The 23,155-nt window shown below is 55.2% G+C and overlaps 1 protein-coding gene across 1 annotated transcript in view; it reads right to left on the bottom strand.

Annotated features, from left to right (window-relative positions):
* Positions 1–474: 474 nt before the first annotated feature.
* Positions 475–23,155, bottom strand: part of LOC119103209 (two pore potassium channel protein sup-9-like) — a 64,252-nt gene continuing 41,571 nt past the window's right edge. The window contains 2 exon segments of the mRNA XM_037226654.1: positions 475–625; positions 11,620–11,777. Coding sequence (XP_037082549.1) covers positions 475–625; positions 11,620–11,777 — 309 coding nt within the window.

The raw sequence follows: 23,155 nt of genomic DNA, 5'->3' as shown, positions 1-23,155 counted from the left end.
CTCTTCCCCTATCATCCTTTTTCATTTACTGTTTCATTTGCCGCCAGGCCTCGCCACCTCGGGCGTGCCGTTCTCTCCCTCTGCTGCCGCCCTGCCCGTGCCCGCTAGTGTGCGCCCACTCTTTCTCTCTCACTCTCTCTCACTCTCGCCCTCTCATTCAGAGGCTCGGAATCGATCCGGGCCGCTGTGCCGGCGACGAAAGCCAGGCCGGTCCACAACAATGCGCGGCGCGCGGCCAAACTGGACGCGCCGACCGAGCGGCGCTAGCACCACCGCCGCCGCCGCCACCGAGCCGCCCTCGCTGCCTCTCCTTGAGCCGACATGGGTATCACTTGAGTTGCTGTATCACTGGTAGCGTGGACCGTTGCGCCACTGTACGTCCACACACGCGTGCCGACGCTGGCGCTGCCCAGCGGCGCGGCCGTCCGGGGCTGCACCACGCGTGACGAGCGGCGCCGGGTCCGCGCGGCGTCGCTACACCGAGACGCGCTTGCCGAGGCTGTGGGCGTCGCCCTCCGAGTCGGCCAGGATCTCCTCGGCCGTCTGCGTGTGGCTGAGCGTCTCCAGGGCGATACTGTGCGGCAGCAGGTGCGAGATGCGGCCCGGGCGCCGCTTCACCGTGTACCTGGGGACACACGCCGGACACGCGGTCACTGGGCGGTAGGCGCGGCGGCCGGCCGGCGCCGCTTCACCGTGTACCTGGGGACACACGCCGGACACGCGGTCACTGGACAGCAGGCGCGGCGGCCGGCCGGCATCGCTCCAGCCAGCACCGCTGACCTCATGCGCGGCACTGAGGGAACGGGGGAGTGGTCTGGAGCTCGGGCTCACACGTCAAGGGTCCGGGCTCCAGCCATGGCCGCGCCATTGCGCTTATGTGAGCACGGCAGTGGTTCCTCCCGTGCCACAAAACAACCCGTCTTATGTGAGCACGGCAGTGGTTCCTCCCGTACCACAAAACAACCCGTTTTATGTGAGCACGGCAGTGGTTCCTCCCGTGCCACACAACAACCCGTCTTATGTGAGCACGGCAGTGGCTCCTCCCGTGCCACAAAACATCCCGTCTTATGTGAACACGGCAGTGGTTCCTCCCGTGCCACAAAACAACCCGTTTTATGTGAGCACAGCAGTGGTTCCTCCCGTGTCACAAAACAACACGTTTTATGTGAGCACGGCAGTGGTTCCTCCCGTACCACAAAACAACCCGTATTATGTGAGCACGGTAGTGGTTCCTCCCGTGCCACAAAACATCCCGTCTTATGTGAACACGGCAGTGGTTCCTCCCGTGCCACAAAACAACCCGTTTTATGTGAGCACAGCAGTGGTTCCTCCCGTGTCACAAAACAACACGTTTTATGTGAGCACGGCAGTGGTTCCTCCCGTACCACAAAACAACCCGTATTATGTGAGCACGGTAGTGGTTCCTCCCGTGCCACAAAACATCCCGTCTTATGTGAGCACGGCAGTGGTTCGTCCCGTGTCACACAACAACCCGTCTTATGTGAACACGGCAGTGGTTCCTCCCGTGCCACAAAACATCCCGTCTTATGTGAGCACGGCAGTGGTTCGTCCCGTGTCACACAACAACCCGTCTTATGTGAACACGGCAGTGGTTCCTCCCGTGCCACACAACAACCCGTCTTATGTGAACACGGCAGTGGTTCCTCCCGTGTCACACAACAACCTGTCTATAGACAACCGCATATACTTCTCTTCAGTCACAAATAGTGTAAGCTCTCCCTTCAAAAAGTGATCGCCTAGACCATCTAGAATCTAATGAATGATCAGCACGGGAGGAATGCATCGGACCGCCGGCGGCGGCGGCGGCGGCGGACGGCCGGGACCGCCGGCGGCGGCGGGTCGGGCCGGGACCGCCGGCGGCGGCGCCGGCGCCACTCGGCCGCGGACCGTGTCCAGCGGCCGTCCCAATGAGCCGCTGATGGCGGCCAGCGGACATGCCGCCGTCACGCCCAGCAGACGCTGATGAGCCGTGAGGAATCCTCCGGACGGGCGACGGGGGCTGGCGCAACAGGGGCCGCCCGGCCGCCAGCAGACTCCAGACAGGAGCATACAGTTCGACGGGGCCCCTCCGCCTGCGGCAGCAGGCGGCGGGCCTTCTCCCAGATGCCTAAACTCCAGCGTCATATCTCCAGCAACCACCAGCCCAGCCGGGGTTTATTATTATGATTATTATATTATTATTTTTATTATATTATATTATTATTCTTATTACATTATATTATTATTCTGATTATATTATATTATTATTCTTATTATTATTATTAGTATTGCGAAACTTGGCGAAATCTAGTGAGTGGCTATTCAAGCGCCCCGTCGGTACATATCACATAAATAAACACAGAACACGTAACACTTGCAAATGGGACGCAACGCCAGCGATACATATACGATCTTATAAAACATGAGCGACTAATGATACAACCAGCACATGCACGTCATGGCCAGTTTTCCCCTCAGACCACACCAGTCCAGCCGGGCTCTCCCCTCAGACCACACCATTCCAGCCGGGCTCTCCCTTCAGACCACACCATTCCAGCCAGGCTCTCCCCTCAGACCACACCATTCCAGCCGGGCTCTCCTCTCAGACCACACCAGTCCAGCCGGGCTCCACCGTCCAGCTGTACCAGCAGTTCCGTCTCAATGGCCCGCTCTGACTCAGTCTGATAATTTGATGTGGCCGAACTGAATCGATCGCACGGTATCCACTTCTGAGCCCCATTGAACGCAGCCCCTCTTGCTGCTAGCGCCTGAGCCTATGCGAGATTGAGCAGCTGGCGAGCGGGGAGTGGAATGCAGAACTAAAGACAAGCCAGCGTTGTGGTGGGTTCTCGCGCTTGCTGGCTGTGCAGCCGGAAGAGCTGGTCGCATGAGTGTGAGGTGAAGGACGCGAGAAGCACTCCTTGACCCCAGACCCTGTCTAGCAATCGAAAATGGTTCTGTTCTTACCTCGAAGACCATCTTCAGGCTATTTGCACAGTCACAGGCGTGGTAACCGAGATGTTTCTGGAAACGCGATCAATCCAATCGGAGTTTGGAGCACCCTGGACCTCCTTTTTCTAATTTTGCCGACTTATGTCTTCACTCTCTGAAGACGCGCACGTGGCACAGCATCCGAACGATATCGATTGTTGGAACCTGGCAAACAAACTTTTCCACAGCTCTTGCTATTGTGGAACAGACTTCCGTCTCTCGGGACGTCCGTGGCCTGGCTAAAATATCCCCAGGGAAGGAGGGGTGAGGGACATGTCGGATCAGAGGTACCAAGTAATCAGGGCGGGGGGCCTATACGGCAAAAATATGTCATGCCGGTTGAATCATTATTGATGCGAAGGATGAGTCATGTCTTACCATCCCAGGCAATCAAGTACTGCGGTTTCTAATGCAGAGTGAGAGCGCTAGGACTAATGTAAGAACTTGGTATGGCCCATAGTATGGTGTTGATGATATGCTTTGATGATTGAGCTTCTTTGTGTGATCTACAGGCCCCTTTCCATCATTTGGATTTTTAAAGTTTTTTCGACCCTACTTTGCAGGTTTCTGGGGCGTGGTGGCACGTTGGAGGTTGTACTTATCGGGCGGGGGGGCACGTTGGAGGTTGTATTTCTGGGGTGTGGGGGCACGTTGGAGGTTGTATTTCTGGGACGTGAAGGCACGTTGGAGGTTGTATTTCTGGGACGTGAAGGCACGTTGGAGGTTGTATTTCTGGGGTGTGGGGGCACGTTGGAGGTTGTATTTTCGGGACGTGAAGGCACGTTGGAGGTTGTATTTCTGGGACGTGGGGGCACGTTGGAGGTTGTATTTCTGGGGTGTGGGGGCACGTTGGAGGTTGTATTTCTGGGACGTGAAGGCACGTTGGAGGTTGTATTTCCGGGACGTGAAGGCACGTTGGAGGTTGTATTTCTGGGGTGTGGGGGCACGTTGGAGGTTGTATTTCCGGGACGTGAAGGCACGTTAGAGGTTGTATTTCTGGGACGTGGGGGCACGTTGGAGGTTGTATTTCTGGGGTGTGGGTGCACGTTGGAGGTTGTATTTCTGGGACGTGGAGGCACGTTGGAGGTTGTATTTCTGGGACGTGGGGGCACGTTGGAGGTGGTAGTTCTGGGGCGTGGGGGCACGTTGGAGGTTGTATTTCTGGGACGTGGGGGCACGTTGGAGGTTGTATTTTGTTTAGACCGCTGCACTTGTCCCGTTATGCTGTAATGCCCTTGGCTCCCTGGTGTCCCTGTGACGTCATCAGCGGCTTGTTTCACACCATGGGTCCGGGTACGCATTTCCGGGTCTCACCTTACATCACATAGCTGGGACAGTGCTGTCCAGAAGAGACGTTTTCGTTGAGTGCTGTTTCTGAGGCCTAAAGCAGCTTTGTTTTCTTCACTTACCAGTGTCCTTTTTTAAGGCTCCGTCCGAACCTTTACTGCATAACTAACCCGTCGGGGCCTCGTCCTTCGGCGTGTCCCTCTGGCGTCGGGGCCCTCGTCCTTCAGCGTGCCCCTCTGGCGTCGGGGCCTCGTCCTTCGGCGTACCCCTCTGGCGTCGGGGCGTCGTTCTCCGGCGTGCCCCTTCGGCGTCGGGGCCTCGTCCTTCGGCGTACCCCTCTGGCGTCGGGGCCTCGTCCTTCGGCGTGCCCCTCTGGCGTCGGGGCCTCGTCCTTCGGCGTACCCCTCTGGCGTCGGGGCCTCGTCCTTCGGCGTACCCCTCTGGCGTCGGGGCGTCGTTCTCCGGCGTGCCCCTCTGGCGTCGGGGCCTCGTCCTTCAGCGTGCCCCTCTGGCGTCGGGGCCTCGTTCTTCAGCGTGCCCCTCTGGCGTCGGGGCCTCGTTCTTTGGCGTGCCCCTCTGGCGTCGCGGCCTCGTTCTTCGGCGTGTCCCGTGACCGCCCACGGTGGGAATCTGGTCCATGCGCTTCGCCAAGCTAGCCATGTCACCGCACGCCACTGCACTTATAAGGCGAAACTGATCGCCTTGAACTCTTGCCAAAATTGTGACATGAGCAGGATTGCTTCTTAGGCAAGAACATTGCGCGAGGGAGCGGTGAAAGAATCTTTGCTTTATTTTCCACAGGAGTTTTGCCATATACTCTCACGTTTCTGTCGTTGTTAACAACTAGTATGATATCCTAGCCGACCAGGCCTACGCACGTCATGGTAGACTTTATTTTTAGACTATTCCTGCAAATAACCTTACTATCTCGCACGTACCGTACCGTTGAGGAATTGCTGGCTTTGTTCCTGGAAAAAATGCGCAGTACCAAAAACATTAAACAGCACAGAACATAAAAACGTTGAAATTATGCATCATGCCTGGAGGGTTTGTTGTGTTCTGTTATTCTGTTGTTCTGGGGGGCCTGGAGGGAGGTTTGTTCATAGATCAGACGTGCAAATTAAACTTGGCTGACTCACTGCCCGCCAGCCGCACGGACCCCGCCACCCCTCTTCAAAACGTCGCATCACCAGGGATGAGGGAGCCACTGTCTTTCGCCTCTCAGCTCCAGGCTAGCTGTGGACTCCGTTTTCAGAGCACTCATCAGAACACTGATAAAGTTCTTCCGCGCGTGATAACTGATGACGGGAGTTGGGTTCGCTTGCAGTCATCTCGTTCGCTTGCAGACTTATCTTCCTTTTGATCTACGCATCAGAACGTCGGCTTATTTTAAACTGGCGGCAAGGTTTATGAGGTCATGAAACTTAGTTGTGTACGTGTGAATGCAGTTCATTTTTGTGTGTGGTGTGCTGAAAGTAGCCTTAAGAATGTCTTAGCACCTCCAAACTTTGTCGCAACACTGTGCAGGTGTTGTTGTTGCCTTTACTAATCATTATCGGGGAGCGTTTTAAATCTTACATGACTAATAAATAAAAAACTCTATCGTCTGGCCTCTAACAACACGGGAGTTGTCGGTGACAGATAGCGAAACCTTGTTATGTTCTGCCTCAGAGTGGCGAGAGGGAGCTCTGCGTGACACTGCGGTCCAAGTCGGACCTCTGCGCGAGGTCCTACATCGGAGAACCATAGCCTGCCCCATAGCCTGACCGGGGTTGGCTGGGCTGGGCCGGCTTTCACAGCTAGCTGACCAGGGTTGGCTGGGCTGGGCCGGCCTTCATAGCTAACCGACCAGGGTTGGCTGGGCTGGGCCGGCCTTCACAGCTGGCTGACCGGGGCTGGCTGGGCTGGGTCGGCCTTCACAGCTAGCTGACCAGGGTTGGCTGGGCTGGACCGGCCTTCACAGCTAGCTGACCAGGGTTGGCTGGGCTGGGCCGGCCTTCACAGCTAGCTGACCGGGGTTGGCTGGGTTAGGCTGGCTTTCACAGCTGGCTGGCCGGGGTTGGCTGGGCTGGATCGGCCTTCACAGCTGGCTAGCCGGGGTTGGCTGGGCTAGGCTGGCTTGCACAGCTAGCTGACCGGGGTTGGCTGGGCTGGGCCGGCCTTCACAGCTAGCTGGCCAGGGTTGGCTGGGCTGGATCAGCCTTCACAGCTGGCTGACCGGGGTTGGCTGGGCTAGACCGGGTGACAGCAACGGTCGCCGACCTGCCTCCGTGCATCCTGCCTAGTAATCTTCGGTGCTCTTCGGTAATATTTTCCGCGAGATCTGGATTTGAATTTCACCAATGCGGTGGAACAAATGCACGCACATTTATGCAAATAAGTACACAACCATCGAACAGCTCTCTCGTGGTGGTGTCCAATATGGCTCACCGGACGGGTGCTCAGGCACGTGGTGAGCCTGATCCACAAACTCTCCTTGCTGGGAATCGCCGCGCACATTTCCCACCGCCTTTACTAGTAGGTCCCGGCTTTCATCGACTTGCCAGTGGACGTCTGTTTGAGACTATAACTCAATGTCGATCTTTAATGGACTGCTTTGACCAGTATAAGTCTCGGATCGGGGCTCCATTTCCGGGCTCGGCTGCAGCTGGCGTCGCGACAAAAACAGCGTGGCGCGGCGTCCTGGTGGAGCGTCACCACGAGCCGTTGACTCGACTGCCGGTTGTCGTTGACTCGACTGCCGGTTGTCGTTGACTCGAGCTGTCGGTTACTGCTGACTTGACCGCCGGTCGCCGTGACTCGACCGCCGATCACCGTTGACTCAATCCGCTGGTCGTCGTTGACTCGTCTGCCGGTCGCCGTTAACTCGGTTGTCGGTCGCCGTTGATTTAAGTTATCGGTCGCCATGCACTCGGCTGCCGGTCGCCATTGACTCGGCTGCCGGTCATTATTGACTCGACTGCTGGTCGTCATTGACTCGGCTGCCGGTCGCTATTGACTCGGCTGCCGGTCGCTATTGACTGGGCTGCCGGTCGACTGATGTATTCTGCTGGTGGTCGCCATTGACTCGACTGCCGGTCGCCGCGCCCGCCGCGCCGCACCAGATGGGAGCGAAAAGTTGGCTTTGGGACTTCGGGAGGCGCGTGACGAAGAAAGCTGGGGTGGCAAACCTGTCGAAACAGCGTCTTCCAAAAGATAAATGCCGCAGTGGGGGCAACGGAATCGAAATCAAGGTGGCCGTTGCCAAACCTGTAATGCTTCTTACATCATTGGGATTGGGAGCGCCCGACCCGCACTGCAACGGCGGTCGGTGCGATGGTGAACTCCAGACCTATCCACTCCGGGAACAACGGTGGGCTTTAGAGGTTTGCCGGAAGCATTGAGGCCAGGTACCAGTATCACGGACGAGATAATTGTTTTGACCATAGGCGGGCCTTAGATGTGCACGGATGCCAGCCGCACCACTGCTGGGGCTCGGCGCTGAAAACACGATGCAATGATACCGGGCTGGGCGAGACGAGGCAATGATAGGCGTCCATCGAAACGGCGCGTCAGATGCCATCTCATAAGCGGGCGATCATCAACCCAGGCGCTGGACGCGCTAGCTCGAGAGAACGCTCGGAAAGCGTACGAGCAATCCTGTGGGCCGTGACCGACAGATGTCTCGGCTCGCAAGTTACGTCCAATCGATTCATGGTTCGTTGCTGGCTCGGCACACGTACCGAGTGGCGTTGGAAAACCCGGACAAAGCCAAGCAAATTAATACACAAACGTATGAGCCGAGCCGCATGTTCTAGATTCCGTGGTGAGTTCATGCAGGTGGCGTCATGGTGACATGCGATCGTTGTTTTGTCGGCGGCTGAGCACGTACACGGAATTCTAGAATGCCAGCTGGTCAACTAAGTATAGACGGAAATGAAAGTGATGCCACCACAGCACGTCAGAGTGCCGTCCGGTGAACAGTCTATATTGACATGGTCTCTTCTCAGAATCGGGCTCGGGTCCCAGCTCAGGGGCCGGGCATGGCTTTGTTCTGACTTGGGCTAGATGTCCCAGCTCAGGGCCACGCGCTGGCGCTGGCTCGGGGGCTAACCCTGGCTTTGGTTTTACTAGACTAGACGTTCCAGCTCAGGGCATTGGTCTGGCGCTGGCTTGGGGCCCCACTCTGGCTTTGGTCCGACCTGGGCTAGATGTCCCAGCTCAGGGTCTTACTCTGACGCTGGTTCGGGGGCTGGATCTGGCTTTGGTCTGACTTGGGCTAGATATCCCAGCCCAGGGCCTTACTCTAGCGCTGACTCGGGGCTGGCTCTGGCTTTGGTCCGGCCCAGGGTAGATGCCCCAGCTCAGGGTCCGACGCTGGCTTCGGCTCAGCGTCCTAGCTCAGCGACTGGCTCGGGTCCCGGTCCCGGCTCCAGCTCCGAGTCAGACCATGTCGCGGGGTCGGACGACATCATGCAGCTCCCTACGAGGGCAGCGTCGCCGGAGTCGACGCTCTCAGCGCAGCTCTCCGGGCGGACAGGCCGGGGCCAAATGCGGCGCAGTTCCTCTCGGCACAGATGACCGACGGGCTGAGGCGGCTGGTGAGGGCGGAACAGAGAGCCGCCCGGCTCGCCCGCCAAAGCCTTGTTTGCGTCCGTTAGGAGCGCTGTGGGCCTCTATTTCGCGTCGGAGCCGGCGCCGGCCGCTGGGTAAACAGGGTTGGTCCGGCGCGGGACACGCCGCCGGTCACATGGCGAGCGCCGCCGCACCGCCGTCAGCGCCACCGCACGCTCCGCATCGACACCTGCAGGGCCCGTCACCAGCGTCGTGAGCCCGGGGCGGCGCCGTGATCGCCGACGTCCCGCGCCGTCCGCGCCGGAATCACGAGCGTCGACACGCGAGACGCGAGTGCGGCGATAGCGGCGCCCGGAATAGCACCCCGACTGCCAACCGCAGGCCGCGTTCGCTCGGCTCCTGGCGCACAATACGGCGTCAATCAACCCAGATACGCCGCTGACAGCCGACCGCCAATCCCGTGGGCGGAGACGGCGAGGCGGGCGCGGCCTCCGCTCGACGGCGCGTCGCATCCGTCACGGGCGGTCAGCCGCCGAGGGAAGGAGGTCTGCGCGCGCCGACCTGGAGCTCCAACCTCACGCAGTCAGCAGCTGTGCGCAAATGAACGGTACCTCTCAGCACAGCGTCTGGTGACCTTAGCGGCGCCGGTCACCCGGCAGCAGCTGCGCTTGGGTAACCAGCACACGACTTAAGCGGCACTTATCCCACAGCAGCAGTTGCGCTTGGGTAACCAGCACACGACCTAAGCGGCACTTATCCCACAGCACCAGCTGCGCTTGGGTAACCAGCACACGACCAAAGCGGCACTTATCCCACAGCAGCAGCTACGCTTGGGTAACCAGCACGGCACGAGTCAGCACCGAATTGCCGGCGTAGGCAAATTCGGCAGCTGACGGAATGAGCAGCATTGCTCACCTCGGCGGCTGGACGGGCGGACATCACCCATCACCACGGCAGCTGCAGGAATGGGCAAGCACTGCTCACTTCGGCGGCTGCGGGGACCACCAGCACCGTTCACCCCGACAGCTGCTGGGAGGAGCCGCACTAACTACACCAGTATCGATCCCGTCCAGTCATCAACCCCCCCCCCCCCTCCACTCGAACCATGATGACTCGACCTCGGCGAGTTGATCGAACGGTGCCTTTCCTGTCCAGTGTCCGTGTCACCCTCAATTGAAGGTTTGATCGACATGAGCTCATCACCGCCGGTTCTAAGAAGCTCCGGCTCCGCTGGACCTGGTCACCCGCAGGCTCTGCTCTTCGGCACGCCATTGACACGAGGCCACACAGATAAGACGCCACGTTTGATTCCTATCATGATTTCCACCATGGACTTCTGATTGATCGCAGCGCCTTGATCCATGACGAGGAACTCGAGCCGGTCAGGATGTTCTATATGAACCTTAACATGGAACTCTAGCCAATTACATCTTGCATGATGCTTAACATGCAGCTCTAGCCGATTACGACTCCATGTACGATCCCGAAAATGGAGTTATAATCCGTTACAATCCCCTCAGTAAGCCCTGGCGTGGAGTTCTGACCGATCACCACGTCATGAAGGATCCTTAACATGCAGCTCATACGAATCACGACGCCTTACTCGATCCACAGCTTGTAGCTCAAATTTATCACGTCCTGTCTGATCACTGGCATAAAGTCCTAACCACTCACGACGTCTCACATGATTTTCATCATGTACTTCCATTTCATCGTGATCCCCTGCTTGATTCTCAGCATGTAGCTCAAATTCATCACATCTTGTCTGATCACTAGCATGAAGCTGTGCTTAATATCAACACCTGACTCCTTCTTCGGAGGGATAGATACTTATTGTACGTAGCCATCTTGCCTGGAGCATTTAACGATGCACATCATTCACCACAAGTAACTCGAAAGTGTTTAAACGGCGCATAAATGCTGCCACAATCACTTGAAGTGAATTGGTCAATCCCTCAGCAAAGCAGAAACGGCAAATAATTCGATTGCACTCATGAAAACATAATTTCTATCGTTTTAAATCCGTTACGGTTTCTTAAAATCTTTGTTAGTTATTTTGAAATATGGGAGTCATCTCGCTTTAACTGCGAAAAATTCATCCTCGACGCGCGACAATTTCGAGGCTATCTTAAGTGAGTCAGCTCCCGCGGGGCATGACACTTAAGAATGCATGAAATGAATAATTCCGGTGATTCAGGCTTCTAAATGTGTTTACTTACTTTGCCAGAATTTCTCGCCGACTTGCGGGCGATAAAGCAGCCTCGGTATAGCATGAACTCCACAAAAGTTGGGGAGAATGGTGAACTGCACTCCGAAGTTCGGCCGTCCGCACTTCTAAGACTTTGTGGGCGCTCCTTCGTTAACGATTCATGGCAATGCTCCCTCAGCTGTTCGATGCTGTACTGAAAAGCCCAACACACATGCTCCGCTTACTTTGGCGGCGACTATGACGCTAGACAAAATACTAGGCAGGCTCATCCCCCAGCCGGTTCGCTGCCAGGCCTGCTCCGTTGCGTTGGATGTCGCTGTCGTTACACGCCGGCTGGTCGACAAATTCGGTTACGCCGCGGGCCACGAGCGAGACGGCGGCGCGGCCACGGGATCGGGTGACACCGCGCAAACAAAGCCAATCCGCGGGCGAGGACTTCGCAGCCGCCAGGCACGCGACACGCCACTGAGCGAGGACGACATCCTCGCGTGCTCCCGAGGCGGCCCGGCCCGCCGGCGAGGTCACCAGAGGTTAAAGGCGCGGGGCTCTGAGGTTAAAGGCCGGGCTCTGACACTGACCTGTTCTTGGGTCGGCCGAGCATCGGACAGCAGAGCTGACAGCGGCAGCTGCACACGCTGGTGACGTCACTCTGCGATGAGCGGTGATCCGGCGAGAAAATGACCGACCCGTTGGCCGTGATGACGTCACCCTCTAACCGAACCGTCTCCTGCGCCGCCTGCCGGCACACGGGTGAAGCTGTCAGCAGTGCACGCCGGACCACACACGGTGAGAGTGTGCCTACCTTGGTCTGTCTCGCCTACCACGTCATGACCGATGTTCAGCATTCATGGTGAACGTCTTTAAACGGACATTACAGATAAACTTCTTCCGAGTGAATGCCGAGGAGTTGTAACAGCGCGACTGCAGCAATAAGGACCTCGAAATTGAACGTCGGTCAGCTTGAGTTCGTCGGAATTTCTGGACACGTTTAATGGAAGCTCTTGTTTAATCTACGTAGGGTTTTATCATCAAGTATCCCCCGAAGTTTTCATGGAAGGTTTCCGAAACTGCGTACCTCCAACCCTTTGGGAAAAGGCGCCGTATCATTCCCACGCACAAAGTTTGACACAATGCCTCGACGATGAGAGCAAATGCTGGCCCGTGTACCCATTCATCTATCATCTTATAAGGCCTTTACGAACCCAATCCTACAAAGTTCAGCTCACGTCGCTGTGACCTTACACGCTACATGTCAATCAAATTTTTGTCGGCGCGAGGAACACACCACGAAAAATTCATCAGCCTCGTCAACCAACCATAACGGCACGTAATCACAAAGTGCATGCTAATGCCGCTTATGTAAGACTTATTATATTAGACTTATGTTATAGACCCATGGCTGCTACAACTTATTCAATTAGACGTGGTGCGCAATGCATCCTTTAACTTCAAGGATGTAATTCAGAGCTTAATATGACATCATAACATGGTCTGCTAAATCACATCGCAGTGAGCCTAACAGACCAAATGGGCCCTGCCAGTCGCATGGTCGCGTTCTCTTCGCACTGACTTCTGGGATAGTCTCCAGAGGGACGCCGCACCACAAGTCTCGATCTAATCCTCGGCTGACAGCCCCTTCCGATTCCGCGCCCTTGTTTGGACCCCAGCAGCCTCACCCCCCGCGATTCCCCGCCCTTGTTTGGACCCCAGCAGCCTCACCCCCCGCGATTCCCCACCCTTGTTTGGACCCCAGCAGCCTCACCCCCCTTCCGATTCCCCGCCCTTGTTTGGACCCCAGCAGCCTCACCCCCCGCGATTCCCGCCCTTGTTTGGACCCCAGCAGCCTCACCCCCCTTCCGATTCCCCGCCCCTGTTTGGACCCCAGCAGCCTCACCCCCCGCGCTGACCGTTGAGGTCCCTCAGCAGCCCCAGCAGCCTCAGCAGTCTCCCCTTGCTCACCGATGCCGGGCGCGGCTGGTCCGGTCTCGTATCCATCCGAGCTCCCAGCCGGGCCCGTCACTGCCCCCGCGCCTGTCACTGCCCCCGCGCCCGTCACTCTGCCCCTGCACCGGCCCTTGCCCCTGCACCGGCCGCTGCCCCTGCACCGGCCGGCTCCGGCGACGGCCGCTGCCCCTGCACCGGCCGCTGCCCTCGGGCCCGTCACTGCCCCGCGCCCGTTACTGCCCCCGCGCCCGTCACTGCCCCTGCACCGCACCGGCCGCTGCCCCTGCACCGGCCGGCTCCGGCGACGGCCGGCGCTGAGCACCCGGCGTGACGTCACAGCCCGCCGGGCGTTTTATTGCCCGTCGGTCGGCGGCGCCGGGCCGGACGCCTTCCCCGCCCGGCGGGCTGGTCGAGAGCTGTCGCCAGCCTGCGCCAGGCGTTGGTGGAGTGGGGACGGGGCGGGCTACTCGGGAGCTGTCGCCAGCCCTCCGGGCCGGACGCCTCCCCCGCCCGGCGGCCTGCTCGGGAGCTGCCGCCAGCCCGCTGCGCCGGACGCCTTCCCCGCCCGGCGGCCTGCTCGGGAACTGTCGCCAGCCCGCGGCAGGCGGCGGTGGGGCGGGGGCGGGGCGGGCGGCGACGCGTCGTCTGTTTAGTCGATCGCCGCTCGATCCGTTGCCGAGTGCCGGTGGCACCGCGGCCCGGTCACAGATGCCTTCCCGGCCGAGAATAATCACAGCCATATGGCCCCTCGTGACGCTGGGACAGCTGTCGTCGTCCGGTCTGACACCAGACTGGCTGTCGCCGCCGCCCGACGGCATCAGTCTGGCCGGCGTCCGGGCTTCTCCCGGCCACGCGCAGGGGTGTCGCACTGTCTCCCAGGCATGCACAGCAGTGTAAGACCGCGCAGCAGTTACGTACAGGAACATCAGGCTGCCTGCTGGAAAGTCGTATATTGGGAAGCCGGGCCGGCTCCGCGGAGCTACAGGAGCTCTCGACCTTCACCCGGGGAGGTGTTGGAGTTCTACTTTAGCTCTCAGGCACATGCAGGATACCGGCCTGGTGTACGGGGTGCCATCTGCCTCCCGGGCGCAATGTGACAGATTGTCGAGCTGTTTTCCGGGCACATGAAGGGTGTGAGGCTGCCTTCCCAGCAGGTACTGGGATGTGGGGATGCCTCTTGGTTGCGTGCGGAGATACCAGGCTGTTTCGTCGCCAGGAGGATGATTCGTGAATGGCTTGCTTCACACAAGGTCAGGTTTCTCCCCTGGTTCCAACTGGAACACCAAGACTCGGAGTTGGCACCCTTAGAAAACCTTCTGATTGTGCCCACCGTTAAAATTGTCCGACTGCCTTCCTAGAAAATGACAAACGATGCTCGTATAATAGTTTTGGCTGCAAATCTGTCACATCAATGCGCCGCCTGTCACGTGTTTGTTTTCCCGGAGACGTGCGCAGAAGAGTGACGCCAGGGTTCCCACTCCCACACGCAGGCGGCTCGGCGGAGATTAGAAGGCTATCGGGGCGTCACCAGCTCAGCGGGCATCCATTTCCCACGGATCACGTCGAGTGACGCCAGGGTCCCCACTCCCACACGCAGGCGGCTCGGCGGAGATCAGAAGGCTATCGGGGCGTCACCAGCTCAACGCAACATCCATTTCACACGGATCACGTCGAGTGACGCCAGGGTCCCCACTCTCTCACGCAGGCGGCTCGGCGGAGATCAGAAGGCTATCGGGACGTCACCAGCTCAGCGAAGCATCCATTTCCCACCGATCATGTCGAGTGACGCCAGGGTTCCCACTCCCACACGCAGGCGGCTCGAAAGAGATCAGAAGGCTATCGGGGCGTCACCAGCTCAGCGAAGCATCCATTTCACACGGATCACGTCGAGTCGCTGCGGTTTCAGAGAACCCCTTGCCCTGACTGACACCGGGCATCTCTGCATGAACTACGCGATACAGACACGGAGGCGTCCGTGCCATTGCGGTGGCTCTCAGCCAGTCGGGTCAGCGAGGGGGCAATTAGGATTTTGAAGCGAGTCGGTTTCCCAGCAAACTCCACAGTGTTCACAGCGCGGCTCCTTACAGAGCTTTTAAAAGCAGTGCGCAGTGGGATGTTCTGAACTGCGGATGAGTACAGACTGTCACTTTGACCAAATGAGGCACAGCGATTGGAAACGAATGAGCAAGTAAGCGCGCATCAATTTACACGCTATATTCATGGTGCATCGTTGACCTGACTCCATTGTTGTTAGATGGATTACTGCTGTCATATTGGCCAGCAATAGCTGGTCCGGAGAGTACGACATGGCCACATGTCATGTGCGATGCTCTGACTGAGATATACACGAGGGATTTTATTGCTGTTCCCTAAGGTAGACACAAGCACAAATATAGCAAAAGAAGTGATTAATGCCCGCCCGAGACCGTCGTTTCCAAACCTGAAAGGCCCGAAGGTAGTGCTGAACCACTCGCTGCCAGAAAGCACTTCTTGTCACCGTTGACAACCGCTCGGCGGCCCTGAATAGAGCCGTGCCATTCCGCCAGCCGGCGCTGCATCGGGAGCCGTCACTGGCTGTCGGCGCGTGTGTGTCGCTCCGTACGACAGGATGGCTCTCAGACAACATCAGGCTGGCCTCCGAGTCCGCAGAGCCGGCTGTAGGCCGCTGGCGCTGACCCGACGGGCGCTGCTTCCTTGCCATGCTACAAGTAAGCCAAGCAACTTTTTTCTTTGTTTGCCTTCAGTGATTAATAGCTCTTGTGCTGCATTAACGGCTCCAGTCGCGCTTTGCAGCAAAAACACAGCTGTGGCGTGTGCCAAAGGAATAACTTTCCCGTACAACTAAAGCGGTGACGTAAGCAAAACTATCTTGTTTGTGTGTGGAACTCATTGGCAGACATACCGCGCGCACTGCGGCCGTCGAACGGCTTCCTGCTGACGTTAGCGGCACGTTCAGATGGACCAGAATGAAAGACGCGGGCACAGGCTGACTAAACCAGCTGAGGTGGGTGGCTGGGCGGACGTCACATGGCCGCACCTACCTGCACGCCTACTCGCCAAACTTCCGACGCGAACTGTGTCATATTAAATTCTGTGCAGGCTGTACGGAGGCGCGGGGTAGTGGGCCAGACAGGAGCGCGAGGAGAGTGGGCCGGACGGAAGAGCGGGGAGAGCGGGCCGGACGGAGGTGCGGGAGAGTGGGCCAGACGGAAGCGCAGGGAGAGTGGGCCGGACGGAAGCGCGGGGAGAATGGGCCGGACGAAAGTGCGGGAGAGTAGGCCAGACAGAACCGCGGGCAGAATTTCTCGGACGGAAGCGCGGGGGAGTGGGTCGGACGGAAGTTCGAGGAAAGCGGACCGGACGGAAGCGCGGGGAGAGTGGGCTGGACGGAGGCGCGAGGCAGTGGGCCGGGCAGAAGCGCGGGGGGGGGGGGAGAGTGGACCAGACGGAGCGCTACGTGGGCTGGAGCCCTCTGATTGTACTTCTCGGGTCGTTCAATAGAATCCGGAGACTTTTTGTGGCGCGGCTGATTGTTGGAGCCGGATGTTAACAAACAAGCACGATCGGCAGGACTTTTCTGTTGGCCAACCAAGCTGATTTCATTCGGCACAAGTGGGCTTAAACTGAGCAGCAGCGGGTAGGCCTGGGACTGGGGATGCAAAATGTGAGCGGTGCAGGCAGGACGCCTTGCCTAATGTAAGGCACGGTGTGCAAGCCCGGGCAGTGCACGCCATGCCCGAGGAAATCACGCGAAAAAATGAAGCTCAAGTTTAAAAGGATCAAACTATGCAATAAAACATGCCACAACAGCAACCAATCGCGAAAGCAAACTAATCCACACCCCATCCCCCTCTCATCCCAATATAGACAGAGGGTGTAAGCAGGTAACCCAGCAAGCACAGAATTACTTGTCTAAAACAGACAAAACGCGCTTTATAATATATCTGCTACATATCCGACGGAACAAAATAAGGTACAGCAGTAACCAACGTGCATGTATGCAGGCAGCAACGGTAGATATGTGATTCATGGGGCCTGTACAAGATCACCAGTTGTGTTTATCAGGCTGTCAATAGTACCACACGAATTGGTAAGACCGGCAAGTAAAGGGTTTGTGTAGGCAGCACCAAGGACAGTACACATAATGTTATCTTTAGAACACTTCCACATTAGCGCTTCATAAGTTGTTAAGTTTCCGTAACGTGAGGCTCATGTAACTGCGTACCCGGCTTCACGTTATATGAACCCACCGGTGAAAGGGACAGGTTCGCTGTACTAGTGCATATCTCAGTCTCCCAGCGACACGTTTGCTATCAGGAAATACCTTGAGGTGGACCGCAATGAGCACAACTGTTGAGTACCACCCAGCAATTATGACGGATGGTGGTTGTCGGCAATAACATGAGCTAAAAGAAAAAAACTGAAATATTTGTGCTCCGGGCTTTCCATGCTTTCACGCCGCCTCTCTTCCGTTGCAGCGCATCCTGATTTACAAATCACTAAGGTGTGATGGAAAAATTGTAAAACTTGTAACCGCCATTTTGTGATAACCCACCACTTATGATTTTAAAAAGCGCACTGTGTTTCCAGCCTGCATTCCCATGCCCAAAATTGTTATTTTCAAGCCTGTCCACTATAGTGCACTGTTGCCATCTACCGGTCTTTCAGACATTCAGTGCGCAATTCATAAACCACAATGTGTCTTCATTGTCCCTTATGTTCCAGGCTACATTGCGAATGGTCATGCAGGGGGTCAGGTGCGATATTAAGAAAATATATGCTTTTTCTGAAGCCCTTCACGACCAATGACTCATATTTTCAGCTTGGTGCCGTCCTCTGATGTCAAACGTTTGTAGCTGTTGGCGTGGTTTGGAACCGTGACTGTCACTGCTCTTTCAGGGCCATTTTTCATGAAAAAATACGGCAATGATCGTTAATTTTCATTGCCCTGACAAAGTCTCAATTAGCTCATCTCCAAAGACCAGTGGATGGCCCGGTGTTACTTATTTCACCCATAAAACTGATCAAATACTCTGCAGCCAGTTGAGAAAGAGAAAATGCTTGCAACGTGTCATCTTTTATATGTTTTCTATATGCGATAATACAAATATAACCGCCAATGCATGCCTTGATTAATTATTTTGGTCTCAAAGGTTGCGAAGCCAATGCGGCATCACTACAGATGGTGCTGTCAGTGTAGTACGGCTTGCGTTGACGCTCTCCTAAAAAAAATATTTCCGCTCGCAAAGGTTTTTGCTCTCGTAAAAGAAGCTGCTCACCTTAAGAGTCCAGACCGTTTGTCCGTTCAGCTTTGACAAAGACCATCTCTCCTATTGTTCGTTCCTGAAAACTTCAACTGAACAGTAGAAGTTAACAGAATAATTAACAGTAGAACGGTAGAAACAGTAGAACAGTAGAATTTTGGTCGGCCCGGCTTAGCCATGTAACATTACCTGTCGAAACCGACCTGCCAAAGTTACCTTCCTGATTCCTACCAGTGGCCGATAAACCCCAAGTTATACGAAAGAAATACAGGATTCATGCCTCAGAAATATGATACAGCAGAGTAGTTAGTATCTTTGCACCCAACGAGGACAGCCAGGCAAGCGGTCGTTGTAATGTCAGTGCCGTTCAAATGTGGACGTCAAACTAGTGGAAGTGTTGCCCTATGCAAACGCTTTCCTCTAACTTACAGGTGTCAAGACGCCGCAGCCGGACATCCAAAATCCCAATGGTTTTCAGGTAGGGCCCATTGCCGCGGAAAAATGTCATTGACCGGACCAATAAGAATCGTCCGGTATCGAACCCCCGCGCAAAAAACGGTGTCACTCACCGGCCAGAACTCATCCGCATTGGACACGGGAAATGAGGGTGAAATGACCACCCGGTGGCGAGACCGTAAAAAAGTTACTTCATCAGCCGTGTACGGTATTACATAGACCAGGGTTGGTTTCCGGCTAGCTAGCTGGCCTCTGATCAATTGGCTAGCAGCAGGTTCGGCTGGCCGAACCTGCTAGCTGAACCGGCTAGCACACCGTGGGGATGTTGGGGAGCGATTGGAAAATGCGCGCGTGCGAATTAAAGTGTGGTAATGATTGAATCTGCTCCGACCAGCATTCGGCTACGGTTACTTCTTCTTACACATTCTGAATTGGTGACGTATTTCGGTTTAGCAGGTAACACATCAGCTACTAAGTGTGATGAAAACACGCACACATATTTTCAGTTGTCAAAAATATTTAGATGTCACCGCGAAAAGTCTTTAGCTTGATAGGACTGCGGTGCAAGAGAGAATAACGCAACTTCTCGTTTGTCTTCGGGAGACGTCAGGGTGGTTGGGGGTTTTGGATGGCTGTTTCCCCAAAATTTACTTATTCTACAAGGCAGCGCAATTTTACCTAAGCAACCCTCTGGCTACTGCACCGCCCGACATAGCATTGGGGGGGATACGATTCAACTGTAATTTGAGGCCCGACGTTGCTGAGCATCCATCCACCACAATTCCCACACAAAATGTTACATGAAGGAGGCAAAGAAACTTGCTCAAAATCACTTCCTTTGCTGGTTGCCGTTCTCAAAATTGCCACCCGGGTATCATCGTTCGTCCGAACAACGCTAAGGCCAGAATCATTTCCGCACAAATGTGACAAACATGATTATATTCCGCGATTCCTCGGCGCAGCATGCCCGCAGGTGCCGATATACCCTAAAACTAAAAGCATTATCACCAGGCATTCCAATCGACCGTTGATCGATCCAATTGTTGCTTTATTTCCAAATGACCGATAAAGGTGATGCATGAGCACAGAATAACGATTGTAGGGAATCACTTTAGCAATAACAAAAACGGAGGTCTTAACTTCATGATGTTCTAAGTGTCAGCAAGTCAAACCATGGGCGCGACATTGCGAGCTGTGCAACATGAATGTCGGAAAAAGAACAGATCAGGTGTGGTTAGAGCACAGCTAGTGTCTTCAGTTTTCAGCTAGAGCCGTGTCAAAAAACGGCTCGTTGCTGACGGTACGTTTGAGACAATGAAACGCCTCTGGAGATCTGAAACAGGATTTCGTCACCAGCGGTCTCACAGTGCTGACAGAAGAGCAGAGAAAAACTTGCTCCTGCCTGTCATCTTGTTTCTGTAGCAGACACGAAGGTGCTCAAAACGTTCTCGCGGCCATATGATCACGGACAGACCACCAACTATGAATGAACATATGCTGGCCAAGAAATAGCGTCAAACTGACTAGTGCGTGTGGCAGCCTGAAGAGGTGCTTCAGGAGTGGGCCTGCACTTGACGTCAGGACAGACCCACTCATGAAGGGGTGCTTCAGGAGTGGGCTTGCACTTGACGTCAGGACAGACCCACTCCTGAAGGGGTGCTTCAGGAGTGGGCCTGCACTTGACGTCAGGACAGACCCACTCCTGAAGGGGTGCTCCAGGAGTGGGCCTACACTTGACGTCAGGACAGGCCCACTCCTGAAGGGGTGCTCCAGGAGTGGGCCTACACTTGACGTCAGGACAGGCCCACTCATGAAGGGGTGCTTCAGGAGTGGGCTTGCACTTGACGTCAGGACAGACCCACTCCTGAAGGGGTGCTTCAGGAGTGGGCTTGCACTTGACGTCAGGACAGACCCACTCCTGAAGGGGTGCTTCAGGAGTGGGCCTGCACTTGACGTCAGGACAGGCCCACTCATGAAGGGGTGCTTCAGGAGTGGGCCTACACTTGACGTCAGGACAGGCCCACTCATGAAGGGGTGCTTCAGAAGTGGGCTTGCACTTGACGTCAGGACAGGCCCACACTCGGCACAGACAGCGCATTCAGAACTATTCTCACATCCCAACTGACTCACATTCACTACCGAAAGTGTCCCAAACTCAGCACTATCACCACATCTGTACTGGCTCACACTCAGTACTGAAAGTACCCCAAATTCAGACTGTCCGCACATCCATACTGATTCACGCAAGTGCTAAAAGCACGGGTGTCGATTTGTACCGTTTGGGTGGGCCACTGGCCTCTCCAATGTCCGACTTCTCACTCCCCAACGATGTTTTGCCCCCGCCTTCTGGATATTTATTGTAAGCAGAACATATAAAATGGGAGCTGAAAATTACGCAAATTCTTAAGAAAGTTTCTAAGACATGTTTCACAGATAAAACAAACAACTACAATGGAAACCGCGATGCCCGGTTAAGGACGGCTTATTAAGCTCGCCAGTTCTGAACCTTCGCGATAAGTCCTATTTACTTGATTATTTTATGTTCTTGCATGATTTTTTGGGTAAAAAACTCATGTTTTTCTGGTTTAGTTTTCTTGCACGACATTATTCAGGGGTGTTTCAACTTCTACAACAACCTGCAATAATTTCGTTTTCTGCCTTGATGTCTAATCCAAGGTTTTACAAGCGAACAAGGCTAGGGTTTATCTGTGAATAATCGGTCAATGAAAGCAAATCGGTCACATATTAGCACACCAAATCGTGGCGACTTTACTAGACGTCCACGTTCCGAAGCACCCTTGAAATGCGCAAACTACCACTTCAACGCAAATTTTCGATGAAACAGTTTCAAAATCTGACGATTGACGCTCGCCAACTAAACCGACGGCGGTGATGGTCCAACAACAATCACCACCAAAACAATACAGGCCGTGTCGAGCATGCTTGACTGAAGAGCTGCTCTCCAGCCTGCAGCCGCCCTGCGGTCGGGGGCTTCCGTGGCGGCCTCGAAAAGTGGCGCACGTCAACTCAACCCGTGTAGCCAGAAGCTGTACACTTGAAGCGGCATTTCAAGCCACATCATAACGGCCCTGCCTGCTACATCGGCCCCACGTCGGTAACCAAAAGCTGGCTTCGATCATCAACGCCGAACAAATCACTATGCTGCTTGACGACGAGATGTTCTACCTGACAATGCAATAAAAAGTGGTGGAGCAGAGATGTGGTTTCTCATTCAGTTGTTTCATATTTAGTTGTTTTCTTTTCAGTCCAGCCGTCTACCTTCCAATTTTGAGAGGGAAGTAAGACAGATGGATCAAAATCACTGTAAGGCAATCGGCAGTATACACCAGCCACTTGGAGGCACTACAGTTTTTATGGACCTCAACCATATTGAAGACGAATTGTAAGCCGAAGCGTGTTCTCGCACTGTACAGTGCACACAAAAAAGCTGACCAGTTGAAGCAAATGAGACCTACAAAACTGCACTGTTGGTTTACAATTGCTTTATGCTTCTATTACATACATGAGACAACTGCATAGTTTGTAAAAGCCGCTCCATAGCATACATATGTAAGCCATTATCAAGATCGAAGACTATCAGAACAAATTTCACAGAGGCAATAACCACGCACACCAATGGCGGGGTTGAAGTGGGTACATTCATTTGTTCCAACCACTGGTAACGCTTGCAATCTTGTTGAGAGGTCTTCGGTTTCAGCATGACTGCGGTAGGCTTTCCTTTGACTCGCTCCCTCGCAGGTGATAGTAGCAACTGCCGAGTAATCGCCCTGCACCGGGATTGACGCTGCATCAACCAGCGTCCGCGGCGTCAGGGCCGCGGGCACGGTCTACCTTTAAATAGACCCTTCGATCCAGCTCCCCCCCCCCCCCCCCCGGGGACACGGTCTCGGGGTGGATAACTGGACCCACAGTCACCGTCCATGGAGCAGTCGTCTAACCTCCAGGTCCGACAAACCGGTACAGGCCTCTGCATGCCCGCGTGCCACAGCGGGCGCTCTGTCTGCAGGTGCGTGGCCAAGACCCTTCTGCAGGGATGCCGAAAATAAAATAAAAAAATAAAAATAAACAAAATAAAAAATGAAATAAACTAAATAAAGTAAAATAAAATGAAAATAAAATAACATAATACAAAAATAAGATAAAAACTCGGCGGATATGAGTCATGGTGTTATCGTGGACATGAAGGCATCGTCGTGGACAAAGTTATCCCCAACTCCTTGGATCTGATCTAACACAAGGATGTTGCACCCAGCCAGTGCAGCCTGGTCAATTCTATGTTAAAAGTAAAACAGAATAGAACATCAGCACAAAGGTGTACCAGCTATTGCCTCATTAAGACGAATATGCCGCCGCAAAATAGGGCCACGGCCATAATGGCAGTGCAATGCGCTCTTAGCCATCTTGAAACAGCTGCCTGCCATGCGTGCCC

The sequence above is a fragment of the Pollicipes pollicipes genome, unplaced genomic scaffold, assembly GCF_011947565.3.
Source record: "Pollicipes pollicipes isolate AB1234 unplaced genomic scaffold, Ppol_2.1 Scaffold_5724;HRSCAF=6776_pilon_pilon_pilon, whole genome shotgun sequence".
NCBI lineage: Eukaryota > Metazoa > Arthropoda > Thecostraca > Pollicipedomorpha > Pollicipedidae > Pollicipes > Pollicipes pollicipes.
The sequence above is the reverse complement of the archived record's forward strand: the minus strand, read 5'-3'. Positions and strand labels throughout refer to the sequence as shown.